Raw genomic sequence first — 19,446 nt, 5'->3', positions numbered from 1 at the left:
TTCTGGCACCCATCACTCAGTAACAAATTGTAGCTTTTTTACGTAGGTGAGCTAAATGATTCCCCAAATCAAGTATTAGTTGTTTTTTTTCAGTAGTTTGTACTATGTGTGTGTTGTGTCTGTATTGAAGTGTGCATGTGAGCTTGGATGACTTGCCTGCAGAACAAACCTACCTACAGGTAAAAATAAATGAACCTGAACCTGAATGTATAAATTGCTATTCTATAGAGCCACACTAATGCTGTTAGTTTCATATGTTTCTACATCTGTTAGAAGCCTTTAAATCTATTTTTCTTGTTTTTGTTCGGGCACAGACATCTCTCCCGCCCTCTTTAGACTACAATATCAGCATTTAGCTCCAAGGCTGGTTCTTTAAACCTATCACTGTAGATAAGTTTCAGTTTAACAGCAACATCAAGTGGCAGTCCCTGTTTAATTGAGGTTGTCTTAACAGTGTTCTCACTCAGCGTGCCACTTCCTATCATCAAATGTTGGCACTTACACAAACAGACTATATGTAAATATTTCATAATGAAATGTGTTATCCTCAATTTAAAAACATTTTGCACTTTTGATACTCGCTATATCGCTGTCATATTAATGGATGACCTTGAGTTATTGAATTGTATTTACATACATAGCTAAAGTTAAAAAAAACAACAAAAAACCTCACTGATATATTCAAGGACCATAAAACAATTTCCACATCAGGAACCACAGCTTTGCTGCGTTTGCTGAACGTCCGCCTCTCTCACTTACTGACTGCCCTCTTCAAGGTCCACCCTTCCTGCTGTCACCCAGCAGAGCTACAGTATCTGAAAGACCAGCTTCAGTTTATACTGAGAGGCATGACTGAAGTCTCAAATTAGACACCGCTGCTTCAAGCCCTGGGTTGGGCAGTGAAAGTGACTCAGTGGATTGAATGACAAACAAATGCTCTGTTCATTATGTGATGGTTCTGTGTGTGTGTGAGAGAAAGAGAAAGAGAGAGAGAGAGAGAGAGCCTTTCCACTCATCGTTAATACTCCTCTCTCACACTCTCTCTCTCTCACGCATACTCTGATGATATTCAAATATCTGTACGGCTAAAAAGGCAGAGGGAGTCAGAGCTCAGAGTCGGAGTGGGAATGCAGGCGAGTGGAAGCGCCGTCTCGTGGTGATTATTCAGGGCACTTCCAGAGCTGGATTTATGGCACGCAGCTGTTGAGTGGCTGACAGACGCGTGAGGAGCTCAAGCGCTGCTGCTTCTCAAGCTGCTTGTACCAGCCCGAGCTCTGCTTACTGTTGCATAGGAAAGAGGACTGCTGTGCCTCCACACAGATCGGTGAGTACTCTGCCCCCGATTCAACATTTACCCATTTGGTTATTATTATCAATTTTTTGTGTCTTTTACAGCCTTCTCTTTGTATAAAGTTAAAGTGTTTTATGAAGGTAACCTTTCACCTACTGGACATGTTTTTCAGTTTTTGTCCTTCTGTACTTCTCACATTTTGCTCAGTTTACTTTTCAGTCCTCACAGAGGCAGTTTTGGATTTGAAAACAGTGTTTTTAGTCAGCTTTCAGTCAGCCAGTTCCCCTGTGTTTTAACCATACATGGCTAACAATGCTGAAATGCTAAACTAACTGTGCAAAAGAGCGACTCAGTAATATTTTCTGTGTTCTGAGAAATCCTCCGGTCTCTTTGTAATATTCATTAGATGTACCTGGGTGGTTTGTGTCTCTGTGCATTTCCTCTGGTGCTTTTTTTATATTTAGTTCACAATGCTGTGTCCTATTTATAGAAGTTAAGGCATCACAGCGAAGTGGAGACATGACGCCAGCCAGGCAGAAACCCTCAGCACTGTTGTCAGTTTCTAATCGCCCTTCGCTCCACACAAACGGTGTTACTCCGCAGTCCTTCCTCCACCTTAAAGCTTTTTGAGCTTTTCTAAGTTAGTGCAACTTGTGACGTTTTGTCAGGTCAAGCCTCGGCTCAGAGAAGAGCCTGGATTTTCAATTACAGCCGGACCCCGCAGACTGAAAGGTAGAAGTTAGCCTGTCCGACCCGGCCCTCTAACTCTGATTCAGAGGTCAGAGACAGAGCCAGGGAGTGAGCATCATATGCTTAAGGTTAATTGAGAGGATGCCCTAGGATAAATGGACCTCCCTGGAGCAGAAGATTGTATTAGAGCTCTGTGCTACTTTATAATTTTTTGTAGTCGTTTCCACTGTAGAGTATTTGTGACCATTTATATTTAGAAGCACTTAAAAGGACACTTAGGAAATAAAGACCTGACAAAAGCATTTTCTCTCAAGTCAGATTGAATTTCCGACCATAAATTGAGCATTCCTGGCCCTTCCAGCGAAGCTCTTCGGGGACTGTTTATTTGGGTTGCTATGGAAGTCTGTGGTGGTGGTAAGCACAGAAACTGGAAGCTGGAAGACGCCCTTTAAAGATCTGGCCTCAAAGCTGCTTTCTCCTCGTGCTGCTGACAGTCTCTTAATGCTTTCATTTAAAGTAATTAGACCGAACTAGATCAAATTCATTAATGTGATAATGAACAGAGCCAGAGCTCTTTCACTCTCACTGCTCATTTGCCCAAAAAGTATAAAAGAGTTGAGCCGATCTACATGTTAACACACAATAGATCCGAGGATCTGAGGCTGTTAATAGATACAGTGTGGGGATATTGGAATCAGTCAATTAAACAGTGTCTGGCTGTTCTGGCTCCCTTTTTTATTTTTTCAAGCCTTGCTGGAGATCTCCCTTCAAAGAGAGGGACTCCCAACTACCGCTAAAAGTTGCTGTGCCTCTGCTGCATTGCTGACATTCAATTTATTATGATGATTTATTCTCACAGTTGTGATTAATACATAAAAATGAAGTGATATAGGAGAAAAAAAACGAGTTTTTGACAGAAGTTTTCCTTATAAAGTCTTATTTTCCTTCTTTTTGCTGGCAGTGTTTTTTTTGTTTCATTGTGAAATAAAGGCTATTCATCACAGCTAGGCTTGCAGGCCATGTGACAGGACCTGTGGTCATAGAAATACCATCAGCCTTGTGTGCTTTCTCCCTGTGTTTACTGCACACAGCAAGGAACAACCCATTTTGCTTTATTATCAGTGTCTGTGATCCACGTCCTCCTGGACCTCAGAGAGCTCAGACCGCTTGCAGAGAGCGTGTTTGCTTCCATTCATCACTCCTTGGTGTGAGGGTGGAACAATGTTTACCTTCATTATTTACAGCAGCACAACTCCTCTGCTTGTACAGTTTGTCACTGTATGCTCAGCTCATCTTCCCCTGCCTGCATCATCATCATCATCATCTTCGGGCCTGGGGGAGTTACAGGAGGATAATGTGCTCGGCTGAACATCTGGTAACGTCAGGAAGAATTGCTTTCGGGCTTGAAAAGTGGCTCTTTTAACTTGATGGAAAATGTTTTTGCTGTGACAGTAAGATGTAACATCTGTCTTGTATGTAAATCAGCCGGGCTTCTTTCATCTGGGCCCTGTCGAGTTCAGAAAGCACAGCTGAGACAACCCAGATACATCTGTGTTCAGATAACTTTTTTTCCCATTAAGCTGAAATGTGGTGGCTCTGAAGATCTGATGAAGACTAAGAGCAGTTTGTAGCACAGAGAAATCTTCATTCTTTGTGTTACTGCTTCTTTCGCATGTTTCATTGACTCATAATAATCCTTAACTGACAGCATTTTCTTCAGGCTCACTCCTCAATGAAAGCAGCGTTCTCCACAGCCTGCCCCTGGTTATTAATGCAGATTAATCAATAGAAAGTAACACCACTCCTCTCTCTGCAGCCTTCTCAGGCTATGCGCTCTTTGGCTCCGCTGTACTCGAACCGCTGTGAAATCTCCCCCTGAGGTTCTCTCTTGTCACTGTGTCAGATGGTCCAAATGTGCTGACTGGGGGGCTCGCTCGCAGGTTCTGCAGTCCTGCAGTTCGGAAGGCTATCACGTGAACTGAATACAGAAAACGACCGTTGTGTCATAACTTATAGTACCGGCTGTGGTTTGAAATATGCTGACTTTCATCGACTTGGTTTTTGTCACTGTTAGTCTGCTGCTGTGTAGCCAGAAAACACAGCCTCAGCTCTGTAATAAATACCATTTTTCCTTTGCCTTTTTAAAAAACTGCTGGAAATTCTGTCAAGTTTTCCACCGGTGCAAAGAGCCAGCCATCCTGTAGCTCTGTGTGTGTGTGAGCTTTGGGCTCATGAATCATACTGTAGACTGTTAGACAAGGCGTTACATAGTGCTGTATGTACATTGTATGCATGTAGTGAAGCATAAAAACTGGAAAAGTATTGAAATAGACCTTGAGAACTTGGATGCTGCAGAATTTGTCACACAGAAGCAAAGCTAAAGTTTCAATTCAGTATTCAGAAAGAGACCAATTGCCATATAAAACATGTTTTTAAAATGCTTTGGTATATAACAATAGCATAATGATTTGAGGGTTTCTCTTGGGTGTCTGACTTCATTTTCTAACTCTTTTGTGTGGTAGCATTCATGGGAATAATATGCAGCCTTGTTAAAAAGAGTTTTCACAGGAGTCTATGAAGCCCTGTGAAAAACTGAGCACTCCTATTGATTCATTAGCTTGTAGAATCACCTTTAGCACCAATAACTTGAAGTAATTGTTTTCTGTATGACTTTATTAGTCCCTCACATCATTGTGTCCAGATTTCTTCTTATCAGAGTTAGCAGCAAAGACACCTGGACGAGTCACCTCATCCACAAGCTGAACTCTTCATACCTACTGGGTAAGATCAGGGATTAGGACTTCAGGTTTCCTGTATAGGAGTTGTGGGCCCTGCAGATTGACAGTCCTTTGCAACATTGCTTCAGTTCATTGAGGTTTCTTTATGCACAGCTCTCTTAAAGCCCCACCACAGCATTTCAGTCAGGTTGAAATTTGGCCTTTGATTGGATCATTGCAGCACCTTGATTCTTTTTTCTGTCATTCTGTGAATTTTTTGCTGTGCTTGGGATCATTGTCCTGTTGCATGACCCAATTTGGGCAAAGCTTTAGATGTGAGTCTGTCAGACAGACTCACATTTGAAAATACTTTGGTTTGGGCAGTTGAGATGGACTAGAGACCTTCCCAGGGTGTACCCTGCCGCTCACCTTAATGACAGCTATGATAGGCTCCAGCCCCTCCGCATATTGGAAAAGTGGAAGAAGATGGATGGAGGGATGTATGCATGCTCTGGTAAATGGGTGCCTCAATGACTGCAAGGTGCTCAGGTCCCGTGGATGCAAAACAAGCCCACATCACCAGCCTTCCAGCACCATGATTGAAAGCTGTGATGAGGTTTTTGTGCAGATTGCTGTGTTCGGTTTTCTCCAAGTCTGGTGCTGTGCATTATGGCCAAAAATCTTCACTTCGATCTCCTCTGTCCAAAGGATTATTGCAGAAGTCTTGTGGTTTTGTCAGATGAAACTTTGTAATCTTAAGCCATCCTGTTATATTCCTTTTGGAGAAAAGAGGATTTCCTTGGCAGCCCTCCCAAAACAACCCATACTTGATCAGTATCTTTTTAATTGTATCTTTATGAACTTGAACATTTATCATGCTGAGGTGTGTAGAGTCTGAACTATAGTTTTTAGATTTCTTGAAGTTTCTCTGAGAAATTGCAGTTTTTGATCTTGAGTTGAATTTGCTGGAACATCCATTCCTGGGAAGATTGGCAGCTGCCTTGAATGTTTTCCAGTTATGAAGATTTTCTCTCACTGTAGAATGATGGACTATATATTGTTCAGACATGGCCTTTATAACCCTTTCCAGATTGATGTGCAGCAGCAGTTCCTCTTTTAAACTAAGAATAAGAGATCCCAATTCAAAGAGAAAACCAAATAAAGCTCTATTTTCTGTTGCCCACATTGTAGAGGGTGTAATTTCTATTGAGTGCTCCTGTTGATTTTTCTTAATGTATAGGCTGTGATCAGCTGACCTGCTGCTCTTTGTGTATGTTCACAAATGAATTCAACAAGATGTCAGCAGGTGGTCATGAGTTGTCCTTTGTGTCAATCCTCTACACTGATAGTCTACTGTTTATGCTGTCTTTTTTCCAAACAGGATAAAGTTGATATGAAGGTTTAATTCTGTGAATGAATCTAAGCACCATCACCTTAGCTTTTAATTATATATAACTGAACTCTGACCATGAGCACCACAGCCACTGTGCACCAGCCACACACACTTTAAATCCTTCCCAGTACAGCAAACTAACCAGTTTATCCTGCAGTAACCTGCAGAGTATTTTCATGCAGCCTTTAAATAACACAGTTAGTCAACCTCAGTTTGTTTTGCAGTTCATTTCACAATATGGAAAACAACAGCAACAGAAAACCGGACTGAAAACCTGATTTAAAAACATGAAGACTTGCATGTAAGCTTTACATTTACAGTTTATCACATACCAGTGAGCAGTCCTTACCTTTAAATCTAACCTCTCTTCTTCCTTTCCTGTTCTGTCTTTCTTATCTTTCTCCATCTCTGAGTGGAGTTAGCTCCTTCTTTTCTCTACCTGTGAAATACTGCAGTTGGACCTTTAGCTAGCAACACACTCTGCTACAAAATGCACGCAAGCAATTTGTGTGTTTGCTGATTTTTGTTGAGCTGATAGAAAAATTGCATTTGTAATTACTTAGTTAGTTACCAATACAACTCCAAGTCCTCTGCACACTGCAGTACCAGAAAATGTTGTCAAGGTGTACTTTGTGGTAGGTGGAGTGCAGCTTTATTAGCTAGCACCAGCAAGCTTAACAAAAAACATAAGGTGAGGACACAACATGGGCTTTAATACACACACGAGGTAATTAGGAAGATGTAACACAGCTGGGGAAAACAAGGCACAGGTGAAAGAATTAAAACCACTATGATAAAAAAAGAGGACTTCAACCATAAATCATAACAAATAAACAAAAACTAGAATTCAAAACTAATATTACTCTTAAGAACCTAACACACAAGAACTCTAACTTTCTTTTTCGTATTAGTGTAGATCAGGGGTCCCCAACTCCAGGCCTCGAGGGCCGGCGTCCTGCAGTTTTTAGATGTGTCCTTCATCCAACACAGCTGATTTAAATGGCTAAATTACCGCCTCAACATGTCTTGAAGTTCTCCAGAGGCCTGGTAATGAACTAATCATTTGATTCAGGTGTGTAGTCCCAGGGTGAGATCTAAAACCTGCAGGACACCGGCCCTCGAGGCCTGGAGTTGGGGACCCCTGATCTAGATGGTGAGAAAAAGGTCCTTCTCTAATAGGAAAGCAAAAAAGGAAAAATACATATTAAAGACAAACATCTTATATTTTAAGAGTGCAAAAGAAAATAAATGTTTGGTCATTTCCTTGAAATAATAGAAAGTGTGTGCAGCAAATACATATAGATGTGTTATACATCAGCCTAACGACGAGTAGAGTCTGAACCCCGCCTCTCACTCTGTGTGAGCTGGGATAGGCTTCGGCTCCCGACCTGTCCCCCTGGACCTCCAGTTGGATTACTGGTTGACAAAATGGATGGATGGATGTTATTAATTACTATAGCTGCAGACTTGAAACTGCTTTAAATTAACAGCAAAAACCAATTACTGGTAGTTGCACACCGAGACGCTTCTTAGTCACTTGATTTGCTTAGAGACTTTTGTAAAGTGATTCTGATGAAGGCTCCTGACAGCACCATTTCACTTGTAAATGCATGAAGTGATGAAGAAAGCAAAAGGCTCTGAGTGTACGAAACTTAATATAGTGTTTTTATTTTTTCTTCTTCTTTTTGGGGGGAGGGGAGCTGTTTTGTGCTGCTTTTCTTGGTGCTCCTGTTGTCAGAATGCTTTGAGCAATGTTTGCTCACTTCTGCAATCAATATTTTTATATTAACTTTATTTTAATTAAGAGCAAAACAGAGACACAGAGAATTTTAATGAATTTTCACACTTCCCCTTAGTCAAAGATTTAAAGCAAGTTTTGGGATTTGAGCAAACTTTACTACTTTAAGCAAATATTACCTATATCATACCTATAGCATCGTTTGTGATCCACAAAGGAGGATTTTTATTCCAAGAAAGCCCTCAAACTTACTCTTTACCAACTACCCAGCTCCAAAGGCAAGATAGACACAGAGTGATAACAACATATTTAGCAGGTAATGACTGTGATAAGTGCTTTGGGTGCTGGTGAAGACCAAATACAGAACTTTACAGGACACTGTTTGCTTTCTTAAGAGGTTCACTAGATATTATCAACATTATGTTCACAGGTTGTTTTAATAATTCTCTCTGCTCTGCCAAATTTATTTCAAATTGATCTTCGATATCTTTACTAATATCTTTGATTTTACTCCATTGCCTGTGTCCCTGTCTTCATCTGTGGCGGCCAGGCGACAGATGGTGCGGGAACAGTATGTCACCACCACCGAGGGCAGCAGCACGCCCAGGTCGGTGCCCGACGAACTCTACAAGATTGGCATCTATGGCTGGAGGAAGCGCTGTCTCTACCTCTTTGTGCTGCTGCTCATTGTCATCCTGGTGGTCAACTTTGCCCTCACCATCTGGATCCTCAGGGTGATGTGGTTCAACACGGTATGCACAGCTCACATTTGGACACCATGTTTTCAGTTGGGATTGTTTTTCCTTTCTCCTTTCAAATGGTATGTTTAAATATTTAGTATGTAGCTTTTGTTGATCAGCCCATCATTTGACTATTACCTGCTTATTATTGCAATGTCAGGCAGCAATAGCGTTATCCATCATTAAGTCCTACTTGGCTGTCTAAACAGGAGAGTAAATGTGTTTGTTATTTCATGGAGACTTGTCAGCTTTCTGTCTCAACTCCAGATGGCAACTGTGGATTTATGAACAAAGCTGCAAGCCAACACACACTCTTGCATGCACATGTACACACTATGGTGGATACCTTAGACAAATACCTAAGTGATAGAGGGAACGCTGTTAGCTGGAAAGCCAAAGCACATTCCTCACCTTCTTGGCATGCCTTTGTCTAAATATGTAACCTCTTGATTTTATTTTGATCACAGGAAGGGATGGGACTACTACAAGTACATGGAGATGGGGTTAAGCTGGAGGATGGCGAGTCTGAGTTCCTCTTTCCTCTCTATGCTCAGGAGATCCACAGCAGAGAAGTAAGCCAATCAGAAATGCAAACTTTTTTTCCTGCTCTTCTTTGCCACATTCTTCTGAGATAAGCCTCCTCTCTCCCCCTCTACCCTCTCCTTCTCTCCCTTTCTCGTCTTCTACCCCATTCATTTTCAAACCTCTGTTTGCTCAGTTAAGTAGCCTGACAGCCTGGCCATTATTTCTCACTGTTTACTAAACTTAAATTTGAGTGTGTGTTCGATCTTTGGAGACTGCACGTCATCTTATCATCTAAATCTAATTCCTCGCAGACACTCAGGCAGTTTTTATCCAGCTGTAGTGAGAGAGCTGCATATTTCTGACAGTACTTTTTTTAGGAGATGTGTCAGAACAAACTGGATTTGGCAGTAGCACACAGTGCACGTGGTGGTGTGCTGAGCTCTCCATTAACCTCGGGGATATTTGTGGTGGAAAGTAGTTTATGGCCCGCCTGCTAGCAGCAGATGGGAACACTTTGCTGCAGTTGTTTACATGTTATGGCTTTTCTTGCTCATAGCAGCAATATTTTTTTTTCTTGCTTCATGGGCCTCATTAAAAAGGCAATGAATTCCTCATTTATGGATGGACACATTTTCTAATGTGTTCTATGGGTTTCTAAAATGATTCAGTGCTTAGAGAGACATCCTGCTGCCCTCTACATGAAAACTTGCTTTCCTAGACCATTTTTAGAAGCATGTCTTCCCCTCAGCTACAAAGGAGCAGAAGAGATTTATTGCTAAGCTTCTTCATTTAAACATTTTATGACAGTATGTGTGTGTGTTTGCCAGTTCTCTTATACAGACCTAATTACTTGCTGTCACATCCTGTACAAATATTTAGGTAAAATAATAAATAGCCTGATAATAATGCATTCTTTGTCAGCCTTAATAAACAGTAGTCCATGGCACTTTTTTCTGGTCAGTAATGCTTCAGCCTGGCTGGTGAATATCCTCCCCCATCAGGATGCTCAGTGCCTCCTAATGGCTGCCTGATCATAATAATAATTGTCAATAATATATCAGTAAAGTGTTTGTAGTTTGTAGAATAATCCAAGTCGACAGCCGTAAATGCTAATGTGTTAGCAGATAAATGATTGCAAGGAAACATCTCGATCAACTAAAAAACAAAATAAATGGCAGTATTAATATTTGTTATGATCTCAATACGTAGCTAAGATACAATAAAAAGCTGTTAATCAGAAAATGACACCAAGTTTCTTGAGTTTACCGCCATGCTAGCTACTTTATGGTGCTTTGGGCTAAATGCTGTTGTTAGCATGCTAGCTTGCTCACAGGAATAGAATCATGTGCAGAAGCTTATGGGAATGTGTTATGAAAAGCTCCAACGCTGGTGGGGCAGCCATGTAACACAGTTTCTGTTGGTGACCACCTCCTCTGACCACATGTGGAGTCCCACAGGGTTCTATACTAGGACCTATCCTTTTTCAGTATGTCCTGCCTTTTGGCCACATTGTACAGAAACATGTTATCATACTGCTCTTTCAGCAACATTCAGTGTTATCTCCCAGTTAAGACCATCCATCCATCCATCTTCATCCGCTTTATCCGGGGCCGGGTCGCGGGGGCAGCAGCCTAAGCAGAGAGGCCCAGACCTCCCTCTCCCCAGCCACCTCCTCCAGCTTATCCGGGGGAACACCAAGGCGTTCCCAGGCCAGCCGAGAGATATAATCTCTCCAGCGTGTCCTGGGTCTGCCCCGGGGTCTCCTCCCGTTGGGACATGCCCGGAACACCAACCCCAGGAGGCGCCCAGGAGGCATCCTTGTCAGATGCCCGAACCACCTCAGCTGGCTCCTTTCAATGTGGAGGAGCAGCGGCTCTACTCTGAGCCCCTCCCGGATGGCCGCACTTCTCACCCTTTCTCTAAGGCAGTTAAGACCATCTAACCAAAATGAATATCTGAAAATCTTCTAAAATGAACAATTTAAATCATATAAAAGTCTAATACATTTAAACATTTAAAAAATCCTGTTATCCAGTTCTTTGTCCTTCCAAAATTAAATAGGCTGTCAGAAATCTGTGTTTGCTATTGATGCAAACCTAATTTTTGAGAAATATATCAGCAAGCTAATCCAGCCCTCCTGTCTGCATTTGAGGAGTGCTAGAATACAACTGATATTGAGTTTTAGCCACATACTCTCTATTATTCTTACTGTTATTAACTTTGCCACGGAGGTTATGTTTTTGACAGTGTTTCTGTGCCTGCATGTCATTCTTTCTGTCTGTAAACACTATAGCTCAAAGTTTTGAATGAATTCTGATAAAAACTGTGTAGGGGTGTAGCGTGGGGTCATGCCAACAATCCATTCAAATTTTGCTTACATCCCCTGAGGTCATGAAGGTGAACTTTATGATTTATTGGTAGAAAATTGACAAAAAGCCTAGCCATATCTTAGAAACTGATTCTCACAAGTGTTGTGTGTATTGCCAACACATAGAAAATAATCTAATATAATATGATTGCAATATACAGATTTCAAATGTCAGATTTGACCTCCGACCTCTCCTTGATTGTTAATAGATTGATCTGAAGGTCAAAGCAATAATAATGCTGTTTAGGGCTATTTAAAACTGAGTTTGTCATCCTTTGTATTGAGAACATATAGGCATATAAGGAATGATATATGAGGATTCTAAATATCACGTTACTTTGGACCTCTGACAGATAAACCTCATAGCATGCCCTCATGATCCTCATACTGTTTATTTTACAGCATAGTGAAATAAAGTCACCACCACAAAGTAAAAATGCTTTATCGACTGAAGTGAAATACAAAGTGCAGAAAAGCCAAAACGTAATGTCCCCACGTTAGGACAGAGGGTGTCAGGAGTGAGTGCCCTTCATGACCTGGCTCCAGAAGAGATGCTGAAATAGATCAGTGAGCAGCCTGATATCCTGAGGCAGGAACCTGCCAACTGTTCCCACCTCATGCTTAAAAACTGAAGGCGACTGAGCATTTGCTGTTTGGGCTCCTCTGCTGTGGAAAAACCTGCCTGAGCAAGTCTGACTTTTATTTCGCAAGTGTTAAGCTTTACTCATTTTATTTATTTTTTAAAATAAAATGTTCTTATAATGTTTACTTTTTTTAATTTGTATTGTATTTCACTCTCGACAATGCACTAGCTTATCTCTAGAGTGTAATACTTTGGTTTTAAATCATCTGATAACTTTGACTTTTTTGTATTTTTTTGTGTGTATTATGTTTTTGTAAAGCAGTTTTGTAATGCTGATTTTAATGGGCACTATTCAAATAAACGTCCTGTTTTTTTTATGGATGCCAGTTTTGCAGAGCTGTCTTGATAGCCTAATAAACCTCACATTATCAACTTCATGGTAGCGTTAGAGTCAGGCAATGAAAGTCAGTAGGAGTTATCCTCAGGGAATCATGAATGCTTTTACAATCCATTAGTTAGTGTGGACTAAAGGGTCTGACCAGTGAACGAGTGCTACCTGTAGAGCCAGCGTGCCTAAAAACCTCACATAAAACCTCTTTGTCCAAGTTCATACATGCAAATATTCTAATTTTTATCATTTTACTGTTGCAGATTGATGTTATTTCCACAGGCTGTTAATAAGACAATATTTCTTCATCTCCACAGGACTCTTCACTTCTATTACACTCATCGGAAAATGTTTCCCTCAACGCCCGCAATGAAAATGGTGACGTTATAGAGAGGATATCTGTGGGTGAGAGGACACACAGAAACATGCGGCACATACACATCACATCCTGCTAATGAGTGACACTGAGAGTGACAGTAAAGACACTGGTGCACTGCAGGGATTTCTCATCCAGCATTAGCAGAGACAAGAGGCCATATTTCAATTCATAATCTCTTAGATTTCCATTTAAAATCCATTAAATTCAGCATTCCTTTTCTCCATCCATTGCTTCTGGATCATTCTGTATTACACGCGAGGGCCTGAGGCCGGTGGAGGATCATATTTGTGCGTCTCTTTATGGCTCACCGACTGCCACGTTGGGGGATTTTGTCATAATTAAAAGGCCAGCAAATTGTTGTGTTCCACAGTGCCGTTATGTGTCCTTGATCATTAAGCCATAAAATGCATAGCCTGCATACTCTTGGGCCTCTGTGAATAAAACTAAAATGCTTGTTAGGGAATACTGCGTGTCTGTTCATAGTTGTGAGCCCTGACAGAGGTTAAATATCTCACTGAGTGATCTGCATGTTTTAGAGCAGCTTCTCTCAGGGCTGATGGAGTGAAGGGCAAAAGGAAGTAACCTCAGATGAGTTTCGTGTCAGACCAAAGCAGTAATATGGTTACGCATTTTTAATCACTGCGTTTCTCATCAGCAGGTGGCCGCTGACTTTCCCCTTTCCACCTCTACGCTGATCTAAATTGGGAATGTGTCTCTGAGCACATCGAACTGAATCACAGGAAGAGAATGATGATAGATTTTCATGGTTGCACGTTACTCATGTCTTATTGCCAAACCCCTTCAGGTGTTGTTGTTGTTGTTGTTCCAGGTCCAAAAGAGGCTCAGGGACACACTCGAAATCTGCTCATTAACTCGCACAATGACAACATGCTGTTCACTGCAGATGGCGACAAGGCTGAGATTGGGCCAGACAAACTACGAGTCACAGGTACACCAATGGCCGCGACGTGCTGTGTTTCCTTGGACGTAGCACACACCTGTTGGTGGAAGGGTTTTGGGGAAAAAAATGAAAAAATAATAACACTGACAACAGATGTAGACTCAACAGGACCAATTTGGTTTGATGGCAAATATCAGCTCAACAATCCAGCACCCAAGGGCAGAGACAGCCCAGTCATTTTCACAGTCATTCGTGTCATAGAGTGCGTGGTTATCTTTGAAGTGCACAGAGAGAACAGAAAAATGAGATGCCAGAGCACAATACTGTACAGTTTATCATATTACTGAACAAAGGGTTGATGGGATATTTCTGCGCTTTTATTCTGAATCTTAGTCTCCGGTGGGTTGCGTTAATGGTTACGTGTGCCGCTGGCCACACGCTGTGCTGACTGATTAATGTTGAACAGAGTGTCAGCCGATAACTTCGTATCGCCCGGGGTCAGTTTGATCCGCAGAGAGCAGCAGGCAGCGGGAGCTGTTTTTCCAGGAATCCTCTAAACAAAGCTTCTGTACTCTCTGTGTTTGTGGAGTGTTTACATCCTTCACAGTTGGCTCCAAGTGTTGCAGCATTTGGATCCAGTTTTACTTCTCTGCTCCAGCATTGCCTGAATTTTTCTGAAGTCGAAGTAGGCAGACAGCCCGCCTCTATTTAAAAAAAACAAACAATGTTTACACAACGACGCAATCCACAATATATACTGCACTGCAGTGCTTTGAGATAAATATTAGAGGATTACAGTCAGCAGCCCCTCATCCTCTGAGCACAGGTGGCGTCTACAAAACTTTAGTTACACTCACCTGGCACTTTATTAGGTACACCTTCAGAGCTAGCTTAATTCTTCAAAGGACACCTCAGAGATTTTGGTCGACAGTGACATGACGGCATCACACTGTTGCTGCAGATTTGTCAGCTGCACATCCGTCATCGGAATCTCCCGTTCAACCGCAGACCCAAAGGTCCTCTATTGGACTGAGATCTGATGACCGTGGAGGTCATGTGAGTTCTTTGAACTCACTGTCATTTTCAAGAAACCAGTTTGAGTTTTGTGACATGGTGCGCTTTCCTACTGGAAGCAGCCAAGGATGGGTACACTGCGGTTATAAAGGGATGGACGTGATCAGCTGCAATATTCAGGTAGGCTGTGGTGTTTAAATAATGCTCAGTTGCTCTAAGGAGTCCAAAGTGTGCCAAGAAAATATTGCTCACCACCAGCAGGCTGAACCAAGGCAGGCTGGAACTATGCTTTCACAGCATGTCTTTTGTCCCATCTTCCTTCTCTCACCTCCAACTAGTCGCAAGAGATGGCTGCCCCTCCCTGAGCCTGGCTCTGCTGGAGGTTCCTTCCTGTTAAAAGGGAGTTTTTTCTTCCCACTGTTACCAAAGCACTCACTCATGAGGGGTCATATGATTTTGGGTTTTTTTGTCTGTTTTCTCTGTATTATTGTAAGGTCTTTACCTAAAAATAGAACGCACCTTGAGGCAACTGTTCTGGTGATTCGGGACTATAAAAATAAAATTGAATTGAAGTAAATTCAATTTAATTGAAATTCTCACCCCATAATCTGAATATTGGAGCAGAATTTGAGACTCATCAGACCTTTTGTTGTCCCATTTTGGTGTGAATTTAGACCCCATTTTCCTGTTCTTAGCTGACAGGAGTCAGGAAAGGTAGTTTCCTACATACCTTGGTTGTAATGAGTAATGAGTTACTGTTGCCTTCCTATCACCTCGGAGCAGTCAGACCATTCTCCTCTGACCTCTGGCATCAAAAAGGCATTTTCAGCTAGAAATCTGCTGCTCACCGGATATTTATCAGACCTTTGTCTGTAAACACTAGTGATGCTTGTGTGGGAAAATCCCAGTAGATCAGCAGTTTGTGAAATTCCCAGAGCAACCCGTCTGACAGCTACAGTCAGTCTACATTCAAAATAATTCAAATCACCTTTCTTCCCCATTCTGGTGCTCAGTTTGAACTTCAGCAGGTCATCTCGAGCATTCCTACATGTCTAAATATGCTGAGTTGCTGCCATGTGATTGGCTGATTAGATGTTTGCATTAACAAGCAGTTGAACAGGGTGAGTGCAGTGTTAAAATACTTCAGTCTGGGACAAAGGGGTGAACTGGCCAACATACCATGAATGCCACTGTCAGCAAAGCTACTCATGTTGTTTTATTAAAAATGTTTGGTGTGTGTTGTGACCATATCAGGCTCCTGGACTCTGTTAAATGCTGTAACAGATCTTGATGTTTGTGTATCTTTGTTTGCAGGTCCTGAAGGAGCGCTGTTCCAGCATTCAGTGGAGGTGCCTCAGCTGAGATCAGAAATGTTGAAAGAGCTGAGGTGAGCGTTTCAGACTTTGTGTATTATTGGATTTTTCAAAACAATCTGCTAAAGAAATACAAAACTATAAGAAATCAAAGTTTAGGTTCAGTCTCACAGGTGTTGCTCAGGTGAAATAAACAAGCAAACGGATAAAATGGTGGTGTTTTTAAAGTCGAGATGTTTCTTTAGGTTGGAGTCCCCGACTCGCTCGCTCAGTATGGATGCACCGAAAGGAGTTTTTATGAAAGCTCTGGCTGGCAACATTGAAGCTGCTTCCAACATGGATGTCATTCTACAGTCAAAAGAAGGGCTGGTACGAAATCCACTTTTCACTTCCTGCTGATTGCTACAAAGCCGTCTTCAGGCATGCTTTTTCCTTTAGCTCACAGAGGGAATATAGAGAGCATGTTTTTCCAGCAAACATGCTGCGCTACGCTTTTACGCTCTCTCGGGTCACACCTGGGAGCTCGAGTTCAGTTTAAAAGGCGCTCTGCTGTTCCCATTTACTGAACATTTTTGTGTAGAAACACCTTACAGACAGCCGGCACTTAAAAAGCCTCTTTATCTTTCTTATCAAAAGGATATAGTGTAACATATTAAAGAAAATCTTTTTCTAAAGCAGTGAGAATCTCGTCTAACCCTAACCCTTTCTTTTGAACTTTGAAAACATCTGTTTGTGCTCTGTAGGTTTGTTGTGGGTAGTGGTTTGCTGTTTAGAGTGAGTTTTGGTAATTGGTGGCTGAATCGGATCTGACTAATAGCTGTGGTTCAGCGAGCTGACTGAAGCACGTTAGAGCCATTTGTATCACGAGCACTTATTTGACCTTTTTTGAATTAATTCTCAGTAGATCAGCACATTTATATGACAGAGTAGTTGTGTGCTGCATCACTTCTTCATCTTTCTTTTCTTGCTGTGAGGATGATAACTGCATGTTAATCTGCACTTAACTTTAACGCTCACGTTCTCTCATTTTAAGCTGATTTACTGCCAGACCTTTTTTCTTTTTTTTAAAAAATTATCATCATGTCGTCATGCACTGGTTAGGTATTAAATAGATCATTCTTTAGCTCGCTGCACACTGTGTCTTATTGTGCGTGCATGACGTAAAAGGACTGAAACAGAGTGATATTTCCTTGCTCTTTCGCTGGATCTTTGTTGTTCTCCTTTAATCGTCCTTGCTCTCCGTGCTGTCTGCTGTACAGCTGGTGCTGGATGCTGAGACGGTGCGCATGCCGCGCCTGCCCAAGAGCGAGGATGGGGTTTCTGGAAATGCTCAGATTCTCTACGAGGTCTGCGTCTGTCCCAGCGGAAAGCTCTTCCTGTCCAAGGCTGGAAGAACTTCCACTTGCAGCGATAATCAGGACTGCTAGATAGAGTCTGACAAGGTCATCGATTTTTCATCTCTCAGAAGAGGCACCTTCTGGGAGGCAACAAGCACAACAGTTTTTTTTTTTATCTTTATACCACAGTGGGTCTACCAGGATCCCAGTGGCACATCGAGGCCTGTGAAAATACAAATGCCTGCTGGCATAAATGAAATGAGTTCTTTAAGTTGCATTTATGAACTTCTGACCATTCAACCGAAACAAATTGGCTCTCACAACTAAATTTGCCTGCATCAGAGCTTTATGGATCATTTTTTTTACACACACAGTGTCATGGCTGGGCAACGAGGAGCTGGTAACAGCTTACATCCTATGCAATATTATCTTGTGGTGCAATAAATGAAAGTGAAGCATATCAAGGGCTTGAAAATTTGAAAAATAAATCCCTGAAACAACGCCAGAGTGTTATTGAAAATATTTGTTTTGCTTTATACAATCTCCTCTTGATCCAAGCCCTTGGTATGCTGTGTTTTGGTGTTGGTGCATGTATTTATTTAAATGGAGACAAACACAAATGCTGTATATTTTGTTTTATTTTTTGTCTTTTTTCTTTTTTTAAACTCAAATTCAGATAATGAGGTTTTGATATTAATGAGGTTTCACATGTGTATCTACAAAGGGCACTTGGAGAGCATACTCTCTGATAAGACCAACGCCAGTGCACTATTTTGCAATTTTAAAGTAAGTGGCTTGGATCCGCACAAAAAGGTCATGGGCTCTTCCTTTGCCAGTGCTCCAGCTCTCCACCAAAATTGATGAAATCTGTTTTATGTGTAGTCCTGATGTCAGACACACAGAGAGCAGCGATCACATGCCACATGTTTGGCATGTTGTAAGCATGTAATTACGCAGCAATTTCCTGCTGGTAAGCTGAGCTGGTCTGTTTGTTCAGTAATCTCACTTACGGCCAAAGGACTAATATATCATCACTGCTGACCTCAGAAAAAAGAACGCAAAAACAAAATATGTGGAAAATAAGAACTTGGATCTCATACTTTCAGTATAACCATTGCCTTTATGATTAAATTTGCCTTTGGTTAAATGGGTCGAAAATATCCGTATGTTGTAGTGATAGTCGCACCGAGTTTGGCACCAGTTCGTCTGTACATCACTGTTTTAGAACATTTCACACCATTGTGTTTTTGTCATCAGTCTTTTTTAAGTAGTTCATTATTAGTCCTGAGATATTTTAATAGTGTGCAATGTGTATGTTTTATTTTTGAATAAACTTTGTGCTATTCTTCTACCTGCCTGTCAGCAGCTGTAATCTTCACATGCTTGCTTTTCTAAAAAATGTTCTCATGTTTTATAATTCAGTCTATCTAAGAAAGAAAGGAAAAAAACAGAAAATGAAAGCATTGACAGACTGATGTGCACGTAAGCTGCATGCTGGTGGACTCAGTTTAATGTAACTGGCCTAATTAATGGCTCTGTGATGCACTCTAGTGGTAAAACTCTGCAGTAACACCACAGTGACTGACACCAGCAGCCCAAGAGAAGCAACTTTGTGCTTATTCAGTGGATCACAGTGTGTGCTGCAGCGGGGTCATGAAGCTGTATGCTCTTTATTTTTAGGATGGTTCAAACTGCAGTAATGTGATGTCAGCGTAGAAAATCTATTTGTTTTGGCAAGTGTAAATTTAACCCTTCAAATAACTCCAGAAATCAGCTTCATTAAAAAAAAATAGTTCTACTAGTACCAGCTATGGCTAGCTAATAAACATACTACATTGTAATAAATCTTATAACTTTGAGGTTTTAATGCAAATGCAGATGCAATACTGTAGGACACTAGGAGCATTTGTGCTTAAAACATGACTGTCACTATATCACATTTTACACATCATGATTATCTTATAGACATATCATAATTTTGGTATCTCAACTTTAAATACATATATAAATATACAATCCTGTGAAAAAGTAATTATCCCTTTTAGCTTCCATAGGAATGGAAAAGTTAA

At 41.3% G+C, this 19,446-nt stretch overlaps 1 protein-coding gene across 1 annotated transcript; it reads left to right on the top strand.

Moving 5' to 3' along the window:
• Positions 1-1,065: 1,065 nt before the first annotated feature.
• sgcg (sarcoglycan, gamma) lies at positions 1,066-18,728 on the top strand. The gene is made up of 8 exons (XM_085429727.1): positions 1,066-1,324; positions 8,380-8,581; positions 9,037-9,141; positions 12,751-12,838; positions 13,642-13,761; positions 16,042-16,114; positions 16,286-16,409; positions 17,300-18,728. The coding sequence occupies exons 2-8, from the start codon at positions 8,387-8,389 to the stop codon at positions 17,465-17,467; spliced, it is 873 nt and encodes a 290-aa protein (XP_085285853.1). The 5' UTR covers positions 1,066-1,324; positions 8,380-8,386; the 3' UTR covers positions 17,468-18,728.
• The last annotated feature ends 718 nt before the right edge of the window (positions 18,729-19,446 follow it).

Source organism: Copadichromis virginalis, linkage group LG14, assembly GCF_057382275.1.
Source record: "Copadichromis virginalis isolate Kocher_CV1m ecotype Utaka linkage group LG14, C_Virginalis_male_GT1.1, whole genome shotgun sequence".
NCBI lineage: Eukaryota > Metazoa > Chordata > Actinopteri > Cichliformes > Cichlidae > Copadichromis > Copadichromis virginalis.
This window is presented reverse-complemented; position numbering and strand designations above follow the sequence as displayed.